At 45.9% G+C, this 18,810-nt stretch overlaps 1 protein-coding gene across 1 annotated transcript in view; it reads left to right on the top strand.

The window, feature by feature from the left end:
• TESC (tescalcin) overlaps nt 1-18,810 on the top strand; it is a 130,541-nt gene that overhangs the window by 92,097 nt on the left and 19,634 nt on the right. Inside the window, exons 3-4 of the mRNA XM_068271631.1 lie at nt 7,140-7,220; nt 12,771-12,910. Of these exons, the coding sequence (XP_068127732.1) occupies nt 7,140-7,220; nt 12,771-12,910 (221 nt within the window). The remainder of the gene's footprint in view (nt 1-7,139; nt 7,221-12,770; nt 12,911-18,810) is intronic.

The following is an 18,810-nucleotide window of genomic DNA, read 5'->3' as shown; positions in this document are numbered from 1 at the left end:
TGATTAAAAGACCAAACATAGGCTGGGTGAACCTGCTAGCCTGGTGAGTCATCCAGGTCAGCTGATCATGTAAGGGTTATATTATTTACTGGGTGTTCTCTACAGGAAGCATTTACTTTCACATGTATCATTTTACTCTCACATGTATGGCTTTGAACTATAAAGATGCTTAACACTGTTCTCAGGATCATCCATTCCTTTTATTAGCGAGGATAAGGCCCTTGTGTGATTCATTTTCAGCACGCAGAGCAGATACTGTATCCTATGGTGATTCCATTTACAGAACTCTACTAAATAATTTTGTACGCAAAGCCAGTGTTCTCTTCTCGTGACAGAAAGGCATCACAAAAGACACATTCTGGCTGGAAGCCACTGATTATCACCAGATAGTGTGGAGCTAGCTGATGAATTATAATGCAGATTTAAAATAGTACTTGAACAAGAACAAGACAAACTATAGAGATTATTTGTCCTTTCTGCTTTCTTACCTGTGGTGTTGAGTATGGAAAAGCCCCCTCTTTGGGTATGTAAAAATCCCCTCCTTCAGGATGTAAAAATTTCAATGAATACAGGAGCCTTTTCACACTTCTTACCCTTTCGCCGAGGGTTAAAAATAAAAAATTCTCACTATTTGTTAAACCACCTTTTATAGAAATAAAACATTGGCCTCACTTCACTAAGATCATGCTGGAAATAATAAGGCAAGAGAACACTTACCGCCCACACATCGATCTAGCCTTATAAAGGTGTAGAGATACGTTTTCACAGTGAGAGAGTTATCTTATCTCTTAATTCCTTAAGTTACCTTCTCTGTAGTTAGGTTACCTCCTCTGTAGTTAAGTTACCTCCTCTGTAGTTATTTTCACATGCAGTTAATTAACAGCCTGTTTTTAACTTTAGAATTCTGGAGTTATTTTAAGGATTGAAGAGTTAACTTTAGAGATCTCTAGGCCCATATGCAATTCACTTTTTCACCTGAGTTTTCTCCTAGGAGATATATTTAAACAGGGCCGGCCTTTGCTATGAGCGACCGGAGCAGTCGCTCAGGGCGCCATGCTTTGAAGGGCACATGCGCCCTGTCACCCCTTGCCGCCCCGCTGTCTCTCCCTGCGTCCTCTCCGTATGTAATTAGAGCAGGACTACAAGAACATGGTCGCCGATGTCCGCAAATGTGGACAATCGGCAGCCATTTTCTTGTAGCCTTGCTCTAACTACAGATGGAGCGGAGGCGGGGAGAGAAGAGTGACGTCGCCATTGGAGCTGGATGTTAGGTGAGTCAGTCTCCGCCCGGCCCGCTGCTGCAGAAGGGGGAGGGGATTGACTGGGGGCACACTGCCTACGCTGGGGGCAGCTATGCTACTACACTGGGGGCAACTATGCTACTACACTGGGGGCAACTATACTACCTACACTGGGGGCAACTATACTACCTACACTGGGGGCAACTATGCTACCTATATGGGGCAACTATACTACCTACACTGGGGGAAGCTATGCTACTACACTGGGGGCAACTATACTAACTACACTGGGGGCAGCTATGCTACCTATATGGGGCAACTATACTACCTACACTGGGGCAACTATGCTACCTATATGGGGACAACTATACTAGCTACTTATACTGGGGCAACTATACTACCTATGCTTGGCTACCTACACTAAGGGCACCTACACATGAGATCCTATGCTGAGGGCACCTATACCTGGCTACCTACCTATACTGAGTCTTAGGGCATTTTTTTTGGGGGGGACGCACCACAGCTATAACGAGCGTTGCAAATTGTTGGTGCTATATATGGGCCTATGTGTGTGCGTGCATATGTGTGATCGCGTGCAAAGAGGATGGGGGGAGGGGCACCAAAATCCGGTTTCGCTCAGGGTGCAGTGAAACCTAAGGCCGGCCCTGTATATAAATTTGCTAATAAAATGCATTTCAACCCACCAGCAAGCAAACAAATACTCAAAATAATTTTGGCAGCACTTTTTCACTTACTCTTTGGTACTTTTTCTATTGCAAAGTGCAAAAAAGTTAATATAAATTGAAGATGAAATATGATCTCCTAGGAGAAAACTCAGGAGAAAAAGTGAATTGCATATGGCCCCTAAACTTAAATACAGAAGAGTTAACTTTAGGTTTGTCTGAGGTAAAATGTTTCCTGAATACTACATGCCTCGCCACCATGGGTGTCGCTAGCTCTATTTTAGGGGGGCCGTGCCCCCAACATGTCCTGGGGTGCTCCCAATCTATTTCTAGGGGTGCCCCGCCGCTAGGTTCTGGAGGGGTCGCAGCATGAGGGGAGAGCTTGGTAGCACGTCGGTGGTCCCTCACCTCGGGCTCTCCCCTCTGCGCTCCCCTCCAGCATTGAATAGTGGGTATGCAGGTGGCGGGGCAGTGGCAGATACATACCTTCCTTGTGTTCCAGCGCGGATATTTCCCCCTCTAGTGTCTGACGTTACTTCCTGTTTATACAGGAAGTTGCGTCAGAAGCTAGAGAGAGGAACATCCGTGGAATGCAAGGAAGGTATGTACCTGCCTACATACACACTATTCAATGCTGGAGGGGAGCGCAGAGGGGGGAGCCCAAAGTGAGGGGGGAGACCGTCCCCCCTCCCCACCGACTTGCCACCAAGCTCTCCCCTCATGCTGCAACCCCTCAAGCACCCAAAAATGACCCTGAGTGGGCCCGGGAGAGGGGGAAGGGGGCCCGCTCAGAATTTCTGTAGGGGGGGGCGGCAATTCCTAGTTACGCTCCTGGCTGGGTCTGACGCTGGCTGTCAAGGTAAGGGAGGCGCCTTTCACTACCTAACTGGGGGTCCCTGTCACTACCTAACCTGGGGTCCCTGTCACTCACTACCTAACCTGGGGGGCGCCTGTCACTCACTACCTAACCTGGGGGTCCCTGTCACTCACTACCTAACCTGGGGGTCCCTGTCTCTCACTACCTAACCTGGGGGGTGCCTGTCACTCACTACCTAACCTAGGGGGTTCCTGTCACTCACTACCTAACCTGGGGGTCCCTGTCACTCACTACCTAACCTGGGGATCCCTGTCACTCACTACCTAAACTGGGGGGCTCCTGTCTCTACCTAAACTGGGGGCTCCTGTCACGACATACACTGGGGGGTCCCTGTCACTACCTGAACTGGGGGGCACCTGTCAGTACATACATTGGGGGCTCCTGTCACTAAATGAGCTGGGGGGCTCCTTTCACTGCCTGAACTGGGGTGCTCCTGTCACTACTTAACTGGGGGACTCCTGGTGCTACCTTAACTAGGGGGCATCTGTCACTACGTAAACTATCCAGGCCAGCCAGCCCAGCATCACCACCAGCCAACCATCCCAGAATCACTGTCAAAAAGGCCACAGCATCACCACCAGTCAGGCCAGAATTTACTTCAACCAGCAAAGCACAGCCCAGCATTACCGCCAGCCAGGTCATAGCATCACCACCAGCCAACCCAGCCACAGCATCGGCCACAGCATCACCGCCAGCCAACCCAGCCGCATCATCACCGCCAGCCAGGCCACAGCATCACTGCCAGGCCTTTCAGCCCGCACATCATCCCCAATCCAGCCAAAACCAGTATTGCCAGGCACAGCAGCCAGTAGAGGAGAATTCAGAAACTAGGTGAGAGGTGTCTACCATATTAAGGGGGCATTCTGCAAATTTATGTGAAATGCTGTCTATTTATGTGCCTCATGACTGCTGAATTTGTCTTGTTGGGGGCCTTATGATTGCTGGATTTGTCTTGTTGGGGGCCTCATGATTTGTTTGGGGCCTCATGATTGCTGAATTTGTCTTGTTGGGGGCCTCATGATTGCTGAATTTGTCATGTTGGGGGCCTCATGATTGCTGAATTTGTCTTGTTGGGGGCCTCATGATTGCTGAATTTGTCTTGATAGGGGCCTCATGATTGCTGAATTTGTCTTGTTGGTGGTCACATGATTGCTAACTGCGAGACTATGGGAAAAGCTGAATCATCATCATGCATTTTTCAGGAGTAGGATGGATGAAATTTTTATCTTCACAGTTTATTTTCAACTTGGATTTTCCATAATGTTCATGTATGAGTTAAAACGTTTGTACAGTATTTAGTTTAAATTGCTGTTGCGATAGATAAGTTACTTTTGGGTTGCAGTTTGGGCACTCGGCCTCCAAAAGGTCCACCACCACTGTCTTAATCTAATGTCCCACCATTGCTAGGTTCATGTAAATTTGTCTCCACCCGTGACCACACCCACATTCTGGTCCATGGCCACACCCATTTTTCGTTGGGCATGCGTAGCGTAACACACAACGTAACCCTCATATTTTTGGGCGCGCTAGCTGCAGGCAGTGTGCTGATCTCTGCTGCCTACAGTATGTACAGTATAAGCTGTTCTCTAGTGCCTGCACTGTGTGCTGATCTACCTCCAGTGTGCACAGTATAAGGTGTTATTCTGCGCCTTTACTGATTTTAAACCAGCTGTATTGTATGCTGATCCCTGCTACTTTCAGTATGTACAGTATTAGCTGTAAAGCCTGGTACACACATGCAATTTTGATTAGCCAATTTTAGCTCAGTTCATCAAATGCATTGTCTGTTGGCCCACTTACTGCATGGGGGTGGTAAAATTGGTCAGTGATTGACCAATCAAAATTGTATGTGCGTATACAGCTTTGATCTATGCCTATACTGATTGTAAATTATCTAAATAAAGGACGGGGCTCCATCCAATATTTTGATGGGCAGGCCCGTCAAGTGTAGCTTACATTGCTGCTAAGCTCATGTACATTTGGCCCCACCCATGGCCACGCGCACTCACTGTATGGTCACGCCCATTTTTGCCCCACACCTCCTCCCCCGCCTAGTGCCCACAGGTGCCCCCGATCTCCAGGGACCCTAGGAACGCCCCTGCCTGTCACCATGGTGATAACTCTAGAAACGTTATTAAAGACAGAAGATAAGCTTAGTGAATTGAGGCCATTGTTTTTGAAATAACAATTATTATTATGGTAGTGATGTCTTCTTCTATCCCGGTTTCTAATCTTCATTGCAGGGTCCTTATAGTAACTGTGTATTTGTGTAGCGCTGATACCTGCTGTAACATTTTACAGAGTCCATAGTCCTCGTTCTGTTACTAATTTACCCTCAGAGGAGCTCACAAGCTTACTCCTGCCATAGTTATAATGCCCCTAGCATAGTCTAAGGCTCCTTCCCCACATTTGCGGCATCAGCCTCATTTTGCGACATTGCGATGCACCCGATCTGCAGGGATATTAGAAGTGCATAGGCTGCAGGGTGTGATGTCCCCATCTATGCATTGCGATTCACCGTGTCGCATTGTGATTCTTCAGAATCGTAGTCGCATTGGCGAAAATTGTGTGAGAACGCAAGTTCCGTGTTTCTTGATGCTTTTATGTGGGGAAGGTGCCTTACCAGTTTATCTACTAGTACTGTATGTTTTTAGGATTAAGAAGGACAGTGAACACAAATATGGGGAGAACTTACAAATTCTGTGCAGATAGTGTCCTGACCCAGATTTGATCTGGGGACCCAAGTCCTGCAAAGTGAGAGATGTAGCCACTACGCCATTGTGTATTGTATACATCGTGTAGTGTAGGCAAGTCTCCCTAACACTGCTACTGCCTATAGAGTGTGCCCTAGTGGCTGCAGCTCTGGTGCTTTGAGTCCACCAGGAGAAAAGCGTGATATAAATGTTCTGTATTTGTGTTCTGTGTTTGTGTGTCCTGTGCTGACATCAATTCCCATATAACTAAATAAGGTCAGTGAGGGAATCCTGACACATATACAAATATACCCACCAACTGAAATCCCACAGAGTTTGCAGTAGGGAACTGAATAATAAAGACGTGGTTTGTTCTCCAGGAAGAAAATACTGACCAGGGCCGGATTACCGACCAGGCAACAAAAGCAGTTGCTTGGGGCCCCATTCAGAGTCAAAGGGACCCCATCAGCACATAAACCAGCCCTCGCCATCCTGTCAGCGGTGGCTGGATGGTATAATGGTTAAAGGGACTCCGAGCAGTGCAGTAACTATGGAAAGATGCATATCATTTTAAAACTCCCTTTCTCCTCTTTCAAATGATATATAAACGGCCGCCCTATGCCTTTTAGTTTTTGCTATGTTCGCGATCGTAATCACGGCCACAGCAATTTCGATCGCAAAAATAGCGAAAACTAAAAGGCGTAGGGTGGCAGTTTATCTATCATTGGAAAGAGGAGAAAGAGATCTTCAAAATGATATGCATCTTTCCACAGTTACATTGTATTACACAGGACGACTTGACGGGACCTCTATTGCTTGAATTGCAATAGGTGAATGTGAGTCATCTGGTGCTGTCATTCTCCCCCGCTGCGGCTGCGGCTGCCTTCTCTGCTGGACTATCGTATTCACTGGGATGGAGTGGCTGTCTAGTTTGGGAGGAAATCGGTTGTTCGGTGGTGGGGGTGGTTATGTAATTCTGTCTGGGGAACGGCTTCCGGTTTGGCGGTGTCCAGAGCTTTCTGCTGTTGCCAGGCTGGAGAAGCAGGGGGAAAGTGCTGCTGCCCTGATATCTGGCGCCCTCTTCACAGGGGTGCCCCAGCCCGAGTGCAAATGTCCCAGCCATTCATCTCTCACTCTGCATTTTGCCGCTGCTATTCCCTGCATTGTGCACCCACAGAGGAAAGCGGGCTGTTGCCCATAGCAACCAGTAGCTCGGCTGCCCCGGTGTGTGCAGCATGTTGCTGTGCAGCTGCATCTTCTGATTCTATTACGACATGATGGGGGGGGCCCAAATCAGTTATTTTGCTTAGGGCTCCATTTAGCCTTAATCCGGCTCAACTCTAACCAATCAGTGAAACTTTTTTTTTCCTATGTTGAACCCCTGCGTGGCCTACCCCATCATACTGACCATTAGCACCCCAACATGCAGATAAAACACACTGTTCAGCTAATTAATGACTAGAAAAACACCAACATTAATGAGCACTCATAATAACAGCACTTCAAAATTATACAATACTGTAATTGCTTTGTAGAGTTTTTGCTAAAGTCAAATGCTATGCCTGGTACTATTTTAAGCCTATCCTGATTTGCTTTGGCATTTTGTTCAAGTTTTACTCATTTTCTTTTCTTTCTTTTTTTCTAGCAAAGCGGATTTGGAAAACATCACCGATCTACATCAGAATCCTATCCGAAAAAAAATTATAAATGCATTCTTTGATAAAAGGTAAGCTACAGTTAAAGAGTAACTGTAGTGAAATTAACATGAATGAATTAATGAATAAAATTGCTTCTTTTTTACAATATTCATTTACAGACTATTTAGTCAGTGTTTGCCCATTTCCTCTCCCTGATTTACTTTCTGAAATGCATCACTGGTGGTGACATCATTAGTCCTGCCAGGTGGTCTGTACGGAATGTTCGATACTGAGAGTTCTATGCACACAGGGAGATATCGCTTGCTTGGCAGTTGGAAAAAGCCGTTATTTCCCACTATGCAATGAGCCTCACACATAAACTGTCAGGACTATGGTCATGACATCACACCGTGGGAGGGGTTTCACCACAATAGTAGACATGCAGACCCCCCCAATGATCTATTCGAGTAAAGGTAAAGATTTCTCATGTGAAAGGGGGTATCAGCTACTGATTAGAATGAAGTTCAAACTTGGGTTAAAGTTCCTCTTTAAAGGCTGTTCTCAGCATTTATATTGTTGTCTATTTCTTGTTTTATTATCTGTGTGATGGGGAATGTAGCTCACATTAAAGGGACACTGTAGGGGGGTTGGGGGAAAATGAGTTGAACTTACCTGGAGCTTCTAATGGTCCCCCGCAGACATCCTGTGCCCACGCAGCCACTCACCGATGCTCCGGCCCCGCCTCCAGTTCACTTCTGGAATTTCAGACTTTAAAGTCTGAAAACCACTGCGCCTGGGTTGCCGTGTCCTCGCTTCCCCTGATGTCATCAGTAGCGCATGGTGCAGACACAGACCATACTTGGCCTGCGTAGTACTCTCTTGGTGACATCAGCGGGAGCGAGGACATGGCAACGCAGGCGCAGTGGTTTTCAGACTTTAAAGTCTGAAATTCCAAAAGTGACCCAGAGGCGGGGCCGGAGCATTGGGGAGTGGCTGCGCGGGCACAGGATGTCTGCGGGGGAGCGTTAGAAGCCCCGGGTAACTTCAACTCATTTTCCCCCGATTCCCCCTACAGTATTCCTTTAAGCAGATGATCACCACTTCCTTTCTAAGGCATCATAAGGTTCCACAGACTCCAGCACAGTACCAAGATAAACAGCCATCTGAAAGGTGTACTAAATTAGAGTAACTGAAGGTTAATGTATGTATTACAAGCAGAAAACTAATGTATGTATTAAAAGCAGGATTTTCCTCGGGCTACTAATGTGATGAAAGATGGAGTTAAATTGAAACGGCGCTGAAATGGTATCCGAGTACAGTACAGCACAGCAGTAAGAAGACTTTGCCTTAGGTTACAATAGCACATTTTATTAATTTGCTGTATTTGTTTTTCCCCCCAGCACATGCAATGATACATTAATGCCTGTATTGAACCATGACAGATTGCAGTCCATCGGATGGATCCCCACCCACTAGAACATTGCAGTTCATCTAGTGTCTGAGATGCAGTTCCAAATATAGACTGGCCTCATAATGAACAGTGACAGCATTAACCCTAGTTCAGTATAATATCTGGTTAGCAATTTTCTTCTCTTCAAGTTCTTGCATTTACTAATGAACCAGAGGTCAAATTCAACAGCAGGCAGCTGAATGTGCTTTTAAGGATGTGTACAGTGCCCTTGACAAAAAAATGTATAAATCCCATGGTGGGTTATATTACCTTTTACTTAGTGTCCTGGCGCTGCTTGTTGTCCTCATAGTTCCCCCATTCCCCTTCCCCAATCCTCCAGTTGAACAGTAAAACTAGGAACATACCCCTAGCGGCAGCATGCGCAAGCATGGCAAATGCAAGCACTCCTCCACGAGTGTTGTCATTCACTGCACAGGAGCAGTTCGTAACTTGTGCCTGTGCACTTCAGAATAGCTCTGTGCCATTTGCAAAGAACTTCTGGAAGGCACTAGAGTTGCTAGTACCAGGAGGGATCCATGAACAATGAGCAGCGTTTATTTTTCGGTTTAGGTTTGCTTTAAAGAGACACTGAAGCAAAAAAAATTATGATATAATGATTTGTATGTGTAGTACAACTAAGAAATAAAACATTAGGAGCAGAGACATTAGTCTAATATTGTTTCCAGTACAGGAAGAGTTAAGAAACTCCAGTTGTTATCTATGCAAAAGAGCCATTGAGCTCCACGACCTTTAAAGTCACAGAGAGCTCTGTCTTCTGAAGCTTATTATCTCAAGTGTCTGTCAATGTAACTGTATTTTCAGTTTCTCTGCAGAGAAGGATTCAAAAGTTCACTAAAGTTCACTAGCCTGCTCTGTAAAATCATTTAGAATGCTGAGTAACGTGTAAACTGCAAATATTAGAGAATGATGCAATGTTATAAAAAAAAAACAACTATATAACTGAAAATAATATGATAATATTTTCTTTGCTACTAATGTTCTAGTAATTATCCGTACTACACAACTAATTCATTATATCATCATTTTTTTTTCACTTCAGTGTCTTTTTAAGGATATCTGTTTATTAATTTCATTTGTTTATCTAGCCTTGTATCATTCCAAGTTATTGAACTTTGTATTGTGATGTAAGACAGCCCAATGTTCTCATCATACTGAACTCATCAAAGAAAAGGCGCTGCAGTGATACTGCTGAAACTACTGTATATTCACACTTTCACCAGCAAGAGAATTAAAGGTTGCATAAACTGTAAAGGCAGAAGAGATAGCAGACAAGAAAACATGGAGTGGGGCTGCTACTTCTTCCAATATGCAGCTAATTTAGGAGAGCTAGAGAACTTTGGAGAATTCCAGAGAACAGTTCAGCAAACCTGCACTGCATTATTTTGAAGTGCTTGCAATGTGAAGACAAATGTTAGCTCACCGTTGCTGCTGTACATGCATGAGACGGCTTTATCATAGCTACTAAGTCACTAGACTTTCAGAAACCGTCATTGTGCTAATATGATCTAATTGAGTAGTACGAATTTTTGCCATTCAAGAGCAGTCAATTTTTTTCCCAGCCCATGTATGACGTATCACTAAGGAGCTCCAGTTTTCAACATCCTTAGAAAATCAAAGGAAAACGTAACAGTGGGGTAGCACAAGGGTCAGTACTGGAGCCAGTTCTCTTCAGTTTATGAATAAAGAATAGAGTGGGTGGAATATAAAAAAATGTTGCCATCTTTGTAGATATAAAATTATGTACAATTATCAACACTCAGCACAATATTGGCATAAAACAGAAGGATTTCAAATGCATATGGGCAGGTATACGGTAGATTAAGTTTATTGTTGATACATGTAAGGTTATGCATCTTGGCAGTGTCAAAGGCATAGATCCATATAAACTGAATGGGAAACAGTTGGGAACATAAAAGACCTAAAAAAGATGTGGGTATACTGGTGGATTATAAGTTTAGCAACTGTGTGCATTGCCAAGCAAAAGCAAATAAGGTTTTGTGATGCATAAAAAAATAAAATGATGCAATACTAGTGCACTACCGACCTTATATAAATTCATTGAGGGAACCCATCTGCAGTATGGAATACAGTTTTGGGTAGCACATTACAGGAGAGACACTGGAGTATTTGAAAATGTGCTACCAAATGGATCAAAGGGCTAACAGTTCTCACTTAGAAAGAAATAATAGACATACTGTGGTTATTTATCTTGGAAAATAGACGATTTAGAAGTGATCTAATTAGATTTAGAAATACATCAAAGGCAATACAAAAGCTTAGAAAAGAAGCTTTTTATCCCCAGGTCTGTACAAAGTACAAGAGGACATGAACTGCATGAGCAGGAAAAAAGATTTTTACGCCTGCTTAGAAAGAGGATCTATCGTTAGCGTGGTTAATATGCCGGATATCTTTCCATTGGATAAAGTTATAACAAATTCTATCTCTGCATTTAACCTCTTAAGGACCGTAGGCTTAAAACCCCCTAGTGACCAGGCTATTTTTTACAATTCAGGCCACTGCAGCTTTAATGGCCCATACTCACGGGCTGCAAAAGTGGCCTGTCGCCAGCACGCGTGAGCGTGTGGGCGACAGGCCGGCGACAGCTCCTCGCCAGGTCCCTCCGCGTACACACGTGGAAGAGGGACCAGCGGCGCGACGGAAGCTGTCGCCGACGTTCCTCCTCCCCCCGCCGGAAGCTCTGCATACCTCAATGGAGGTTGCTGTCGCTAGTCCTCGTACTCACGCGGACTAGTGACAGCTGCGGCGGAGTTGCGGCGGCGACTGTCGCCAGGTGATTGAACATTTCAATCGCCTGGCGACATCAGAGACGGGCGACAGTTCGGGGTGCGCGCCCGTTCAACTGCCCATACTCACGGGCGACCTGTCGGCGCAACACGCGCGCGCCGCGTGTTGCGGCGACAATTGTAGCCCGTGAGTATGGGCCATAAAAAGGGCTCACTGCAGGGCAGTACAACTCAGCACACAAGTGATTCCCCCCTTCCTTTTCAGCCCACTAACCGAGATTTCTGTTGGTGGGCTCTGATCGCTGCTGCACAGTGTTTGTTTGTTTTTTTAAATTAATCTATTTATTTTATTTTTTTAATAAAATTGTTATTTTTCTGTTTATTTCTCCCTTCCCCCGGCAGCAAATCACAGCGATTGGCTCTCATAGACATCAGCCTATGAGAGCCGATTGCTCTCTGAGTCTCCCTGCACTCCCCCCCCCCCCTTCACGGCAATTAATTCACCCCCCAGGGCCCCAAAGCCGGCTGTCAAATGTGCCATAATGGTCACCAGTTCTTGTAGTGCAGCTGTGATGCCCCATCCCAAACAGAGAAAGGGGGATTTGAGACAGGAGGAGACTGCAGAGAAGCCACTGAGTCCTGGCAATATGCCAGATTTTAATACATCTCTATTGGGATGGGGGAATGCAAGAGGTCCCCAGCTAGCACCTTCTATGAATGAGGGTCCTCCAACACGGTGGTCTCTATGCCCCTATTCCCCCACGGTAACTATTCCCAGCAGAAATGCAGCTCTCTCTTTTCCCTGTGCCCCTCCCTGCAACATGCGGAGTGGAAGTGCAGCAGCATCACTCACCAAGGCAGCAGTACTCCACACTCCATCTTCCCTCGGCTACAGCACAGCTCCTCCTTCCTCACAGGCGCTGATGTGAGGTCATATGCCTGTCGCTGCTACACACAAGGAGGGAACCATGGCGTGGATAGAGATGCAGGACCGAGCGGTGAGGTGGCAGGTGACTACACTAGGTGAACAATGTTCTCCTGCCTCCCTTGCCTGCTGCTGCTTATCTCCCACCACCACACACGCTGCAGCTGTATTACACAGCGACCGGGGCGGCCGTATTCGATTTTACCGGGGCAATGGGGGAAGCCTGGGGGCCCCTACAGACCCAGGGGCCCTAGGGCAATTGTCCCCTTTGCAATGAGATGCACATAATTCTGTGTTGATGCAGAATTCTGCAAAAAAAATGTTTCAATCTATGTAACTGTATAAATAATTTGCATATTTCTATTTTTGAAATGAGTGCTAAAAATAAAGTGACACGCACAAGGTGTACTTAGTAAACACTGGATTTTCAAAATCGGTAAATACTTCAACAACGCTGAGAAAGACAGATAAAGCATTCTATAATTATGATTTGTTTCAGGAATCTTCGGACAGGAACTTATGGATTTGAAAAGCAAATTGACTTTGAAAAATTTCTTATTATCATGTCCTATTTTCGACCTCTTTGTGAAAAGGCTGATGAAGAAGCCATTACTTCTTGCCGGAGAGACAAGTTACAGTGTAAGTGTTCTTTACAGACTATCAAAGCTGAAAGCATTTGTATAGTTACAGGCCTGATTTACATTTGCTACTATCTCAGTCACGGACTTCCTAATTAAAACAAGCTAAAATAGAGAAAATTTATATAAAACGTCCCTGGCCCTGCAAGCTCAAAAGTACAGTCATTCGATTTCATTATTGAAAAAAAAACAAATGTTTTTTTCCCCCTCCCGCCTTATTAACCACTCTTTTTTAATGCATGTTCCGTGGCCAGGAAAGCAGAGCCTGGAACTGTGGGGTTCTGCTAACAGGAAATACCAATCCACATGTTTTCTTTTTTTAATCATTGGTGGGGTAACTTCGTATATTTCAAAACACATGTGCTCCAATGTTAAGGACAAGAAGCCCGTCCCACCTTTGTGTGCCCAAAAGGAGATTCGTAAAAGGAGATAAACAGGTATCCTTAATGCTAATAGAAACTTTTAAAAGGAAATAAACAGATATCCGTAAAGTAAACCTGAGACAACAGAAAGTTAAAGTTTTATACATACTTGCCCCCTCCACACAGATCGCTCCCTCAGTGGCATCCAGAGCTTCCTGGATTCTCCGGAAGCAGCCCCGTTCTCTGTGGCCACTCAAGCGTACTGCGCATGCACGGCTGCAAGAGCGAGACGGGGAGCCCGCTTGGCCACTGTCTCTGCACCGACTGGCTCAGACTGGCCAAAGATATGGGGGCTGCTATGGGAGAATCCAGGAGGCTTTGGACGCCACCAAGCAAGCTGTGGGTAGAGGGCTGGAGGAAGCTCCAGGTATGTATAAAACTTTTACCACCCATCGTCTCAGGTACACGTTGATGGTAAAGGAAACTTTTGGAGTTCGAGCGCTGTAATAACAGCGCAGGAGATTTGAGCGCAGCCTGCGCCACCACAGACCGTAATAGGAATTACGGCGCACAGTGAGTAACTTCGGCGCCGTCAGAAGACGGAGCTGAAGTTACTTTTAAAACACTATAATTCGGCCGCCAACAATAGCTGAAAGCCAAATTACATCATTCCCCACCATCCACGTGGACCTGGAGGGCGAATAGTAATTAACACCACTGGGACTTGTGAAGGAGCAGGGTTAGACATATAGCGGCTATATCCTGGGCCCAAGTCTCCCGGCAGTGATTTCATAGGTATGCTTTGGACTTTTGCTATGGGACTGCAGTCTTTGCCTACAAATTCTGAATTCTAAACTCTTCTGAGCTGTTAGAAGTCTTGCTAGAAATGTTTGCCCAAGTTTCTGGAAGACTCATGTTAGCTTTGTTGTATCCAAATCTTATCTCAGGTGTGGTCTGTGTTGATTGCAGAGATGATGCAAGCTGCATCTGTAATACTTTTGTTGTAGAGCTAAACTCTCTCTTAAATTTCCTGCTGTCAATGACATACCCCAGCCAACCTCTATAAACATAGGTGGGGCCAGTGGGATTACATCAGTTGAATTCCTGAGCCTGTGGAGGACAGATGCTGTTGGCAGTATCTCTGCAATCATCATAGAAGGCTACATCATTCCCCATTCTTCATACATGCCCATCATTGGACCAACCCGTCAGCTATTTGGTATGAACCCCTCTTTAAAGTTGTGTGTGCTTTGCAGGGGAATCATAATAAAGTATGTTTTTCAGGGGTGAGATTTTAGACCCTCCCTTGCCATGTATCCACTAAAGCTGTAAAGCTAAAAGCCATGAGGGTTATTACTGGACAAAGGACTCCATCTTCCTGGCCTCTATGGTAAACGGTAAATGTTGAATGATCACGACTTTTCACTTACACATAATATTTTGAAAAATGAATCACCGGCATTGACTACATGGCTGCAGCACAATTCTCTCATAGATGATGCTTGGGGCTGCCTAGCCACCAGTAGGAAGCCAAGCATTAGGGCTGGTTCAGACGGACGTTTGGAGGCGTTGCGTTTGCTGGCGTCGCGTTCAGCAGCGTTCGTGTGCGTTTGGATGCGGTCGCGTTTTTTCTTCCCCTAGGGGGACATTAGCCGTCGCGGTTAACCTCCCCTGGAAGCTACATGTAGCTTCCAGGGGCTCCTTGAACGCCAGGGAAAATCGGGACCCAAACGCCGCGTTTGTGTAAACGCGCTTGAAAGCTTGGTACAAACGCTCCCATTCACTTGAATGGGAGCGTTTAACACCAAGCCCTGAACGCTGGCTGTAAACGCTCTGCAAACGTCCGTCTGAACCAGCCCTTAGGTAGGGAACCATGCTTAGTACTATGGTTTAGGAGCAACCCTTGCTCCGATACATGTGAGCCATCATGTGCGTGAAAATTTACATACATTTGCATAATCTTGGAAGTATCTGCATCTTTTTGATCATCCCTACTCTATATATAACAATTGATATTAAGCACCAAAACCTGCCAAGGACAGCTGCAGTGTCAGAGGGTTGTAATCTGGAGAGGAGAGCAGTCTATTAATGGCTACAGCTAATCAAAGCACATACAGAGGTGATCGTTACCAGATTAGTACCAATAAAGAACTAATAAAGAGGTTGAAGGAGCATCCCTACTGGGCCCCTCTGGTCCAGGGGCCCTGGTGCGGTCGCTACCTCTGCATCTCCCCTATTGCTACGCCACTGATAGGATATGATTGGTGATCATGGCTGTAATAAGACGAGGGATCACAAACTGTTAACACTTGCTTAATAAATCTTAATAAATCAGCTGCAATGTCTGGTTTGCTTCAATTGAGCTAATGAAATTTAAATTAGGTATATATAAAATATTTATGAGTTTGCTTGAATTGTGAAGGCAAAGATGCAGAGGCAGAAGGCCCTGTGGCACTGAGGTACTGTCTAGGCACTGTTGTAATGAGCACCTGTTACAGCACTGGATTTGCATGCAGCCATCGCCTCATTGATGTGGGGATGGGAATAGTTCTGTGTTGCTGAGGTCTCTCTGTGCTCTGGTTTCCTTCAGCATGGCAAGTGTGACAGGAAGTTTGGTTTACTATTTGTATTGTGATTGCTGTGAATGGTTCAATGACCTCTGCACAGCCTTCTGGAATGTAGTGATTAGAGATGGTCAGCGGAATGCCAGTAATTTCAGCCTGCCCTGCATGTAAGTTTAATGCAAACAATTCAGCTTGGAATAGGGTGAATCAAGATCATCAGGGAGTGTCATAGGATTGTCCCAATTGCAAACGCCATCTGCATGAAATTTGCATGTAAAACAGAATTGTAACAATACTGATAAGTCATAATGACACTAGCAACAGATTAGCAAAACTTGTACAAGGCATAATCATTATGGAGATTTTTTTAATCCTTGTATCAGTTTGATTATGTAGTGTAATCTGCTCAGGAATCACAACAAAGATAACTGCTGATCAGATGCTGTTACTTCATGCATATGAGCACCAAGGGCCTCTGACAAGAGATCTATGGCAAAAAGGAAGACATAACTTTCATTATTCAGCTGTGTTTGCAGAGCTCTGTTGGGGACATGTTAGATGACCTTAACCCTTACCAATCCTATGTCAAACTATGTCCGACACTGCCTTTTCCTCCATAAGTCCAATGTTGAGCAATGTAGTCAAACAGGAAAACTAGCTGCTGCTAGATAGCGCTGTTGTGGGATAAAATCTGGCACAGTGTAGGTTCTTTCAGATCAAAGTAATGCTGGGAATACGCGGAGCGATCCGATCGACTCCCGCCACGTCCCCGTGCATCCCCGCTCGTTCCCGCGGCCGCCCGGATCGAATCCCGCTCGTCCCGCGGGCGCTTCCTTATCTTCTGCTCGATTTCCGCTATTGTCCGCCTGCGGGTATCGAGCGGGGAATCGATCCGCGCGGTGATCGGACATGTCGGAAATTATCAATCGAGCCATCAGCGGCTCGATTGATAACACACTATCACTCCGTGTATTCCCAGCATAAGTCCTAAACTTTGATCATTGCCGGACCCATTCTTCGCCGCTGTGCCACTTAATATAAATATTAAGTGGGCATTTTTTGGGATGTCACTAGGGCCACTGTGCTGGATCCAGTCTGGCATGGCGTCTCCCTATTATCCCCTCCAGCAGCATGCAGCACCATGTAATTACAAAATGAAATGATACTGGTGCGCATGCAAGGGGGATGGAGCTACAAAGCGCCCCCCACTAATGTCAGGTCACCTCGTCACACTAGTACAAAGAGGTACAGACCCTCTGGATCACCGCCAACATAGCATATCCCTATCACCTATGGTACCCTCAGTACACATGAAAAAATTACTGGGGGGGGGGGGGGGACATGGTGATCGAGAAAATGGTTTGGAATTAGGTTAGTTTCACACTGGGGTGTAGGGATCCTGTCTTTACAGTGTATGCAGCTCAATGCAGCAGAGGGGAAAAGTCACACTAACATGTGTTGTATGTGCCCTGCAACACATACACTGAATCAAACAGTTCATGAAAAGCACGCTTCATTGCAACTGTAAACATGCATGTTGTCTGGTAGCACCCAGCATGCCTTGGGCTGTGCCAACAGATTCCATGCAACGCACTGCTTATGCACCAATCCGAACATACCATTACAATATCATTGCATTGCATTTGCTATATGATTATATTATTCTAATCTACGCAACCATCCAGATTTACTGCTCAGGAGCCTATAGGCACAGATGTTTTGGTGTCCTAAACTCCGCCCCTCAGCACAAACCACACCTTAAAACCACACCTCTTTTCTTATGAAAAGAGCAACAGAGCAAGAATACCTACTTTGAAGTCTGGGTAGGCTGGTCTCCTCTTCACTGCAGCCATTCAGCATGCAGCAATGTTCCTAGATCAGTTCCTGATGTCACGTGACATGCATTCGGGACCCTGATGGAGTCTGCACGCTGAATGGCGGCAGTGAAGAAGAGACATAAGGACCCAGAGCTGGAGTTTGTATTTTTCTGCTACTTTTCGATCTGGTACAGGAAGAGAGGTGGACTCCCTTAGTCCCCAGGCCCTTCTGCAGTCACAGTAGTGGAGGCTATGGTTACGCCTTTGCCTGACTGCGGCACAGATGATAAATGCCCCCTGTAAAGCCTTACTGTGGCCTAGGCGACAACCCCCTCCCCTGCCTAATAAAGTACAGGGTGGCGCACAAAAGACTGTCCCAGCTACCTGTCATGAGTACGAGGCATGTCCCTTTGCACCTCTTGCTCCATCCCTGCTGTATCTGCCCTCTCCAGCTTTATTGAAGCCTGCATCGCTAAGCATTTGTGTATGAGAGCGTTACTTATACAAAGACAGACAACACAGGCTTTATTAAAGCCAGATAGGGCACACACACAGCAGGGATTGAGCAAGATGCGCATGGGGACCTGCCAGCGTTTGCATGGAAACTAGTGCTCGTGGCAAATAGCAGGCCAATCCTTTGCACACCACCCAGCATTAAGTCGGCTTGCAGCCTAGACAAAAAACCCTCCCTCCATGCAGACTGCAGACTGCAAAATAATCATTCCATACCCCCCCCCCCCCCCCCCACTAAAGCATGCCTTTATAAAGGAAAAACAAGACTTTCTAACTACAAGCATTTATCCTTACCTGGGGCTTCCTCCAGCCCTCTGCAGGCCGTTGGCATCCTTAAATCCTCCTGGTCTCGTCTTTTCCTTCCCTGTCAAGCCCGGTAGTTTGGGACTACTGCGCATGCACAGTGGAGCGCGACTAAGCCCAATTGCAGCTCTAACCAGGCCAGACAGGACAGGAACAGACGAGCCAAGGAGGAAGCCACAGGTAAGTATAAGTGCTTGTCTTCTTAGTCAAGCTAAGTACTCACCCTGGATGGAACAGGGAACCGCGGCAACGACGATGCGACGTATAAGCAGATCCCCAATCCATCTTTCGCAATTGCTTACCACGGGAATAAACGGTGAGCACAAACGAGACTTGATTTCG

Source organism: Hyperolius riggenbachi, chromosome 1 (genome assembly GCF_040937935.1).
Source record: "Hyperolius riggenbachi isolate aHypRig1 chromosome 1, aHypRig1.pri, whole genome shotgun sequence".
NCBI classification, from domain to species: domain Eukaryota; kingdom Metazoa; phylum Chordata; class Amphibia; order Anura; family Hyperoliidae; genus Hyperolius; species Hyperolius riggenbachi.
This window is presented reverse-complemented; position numbering and strand designations above follow the sequence as displayed.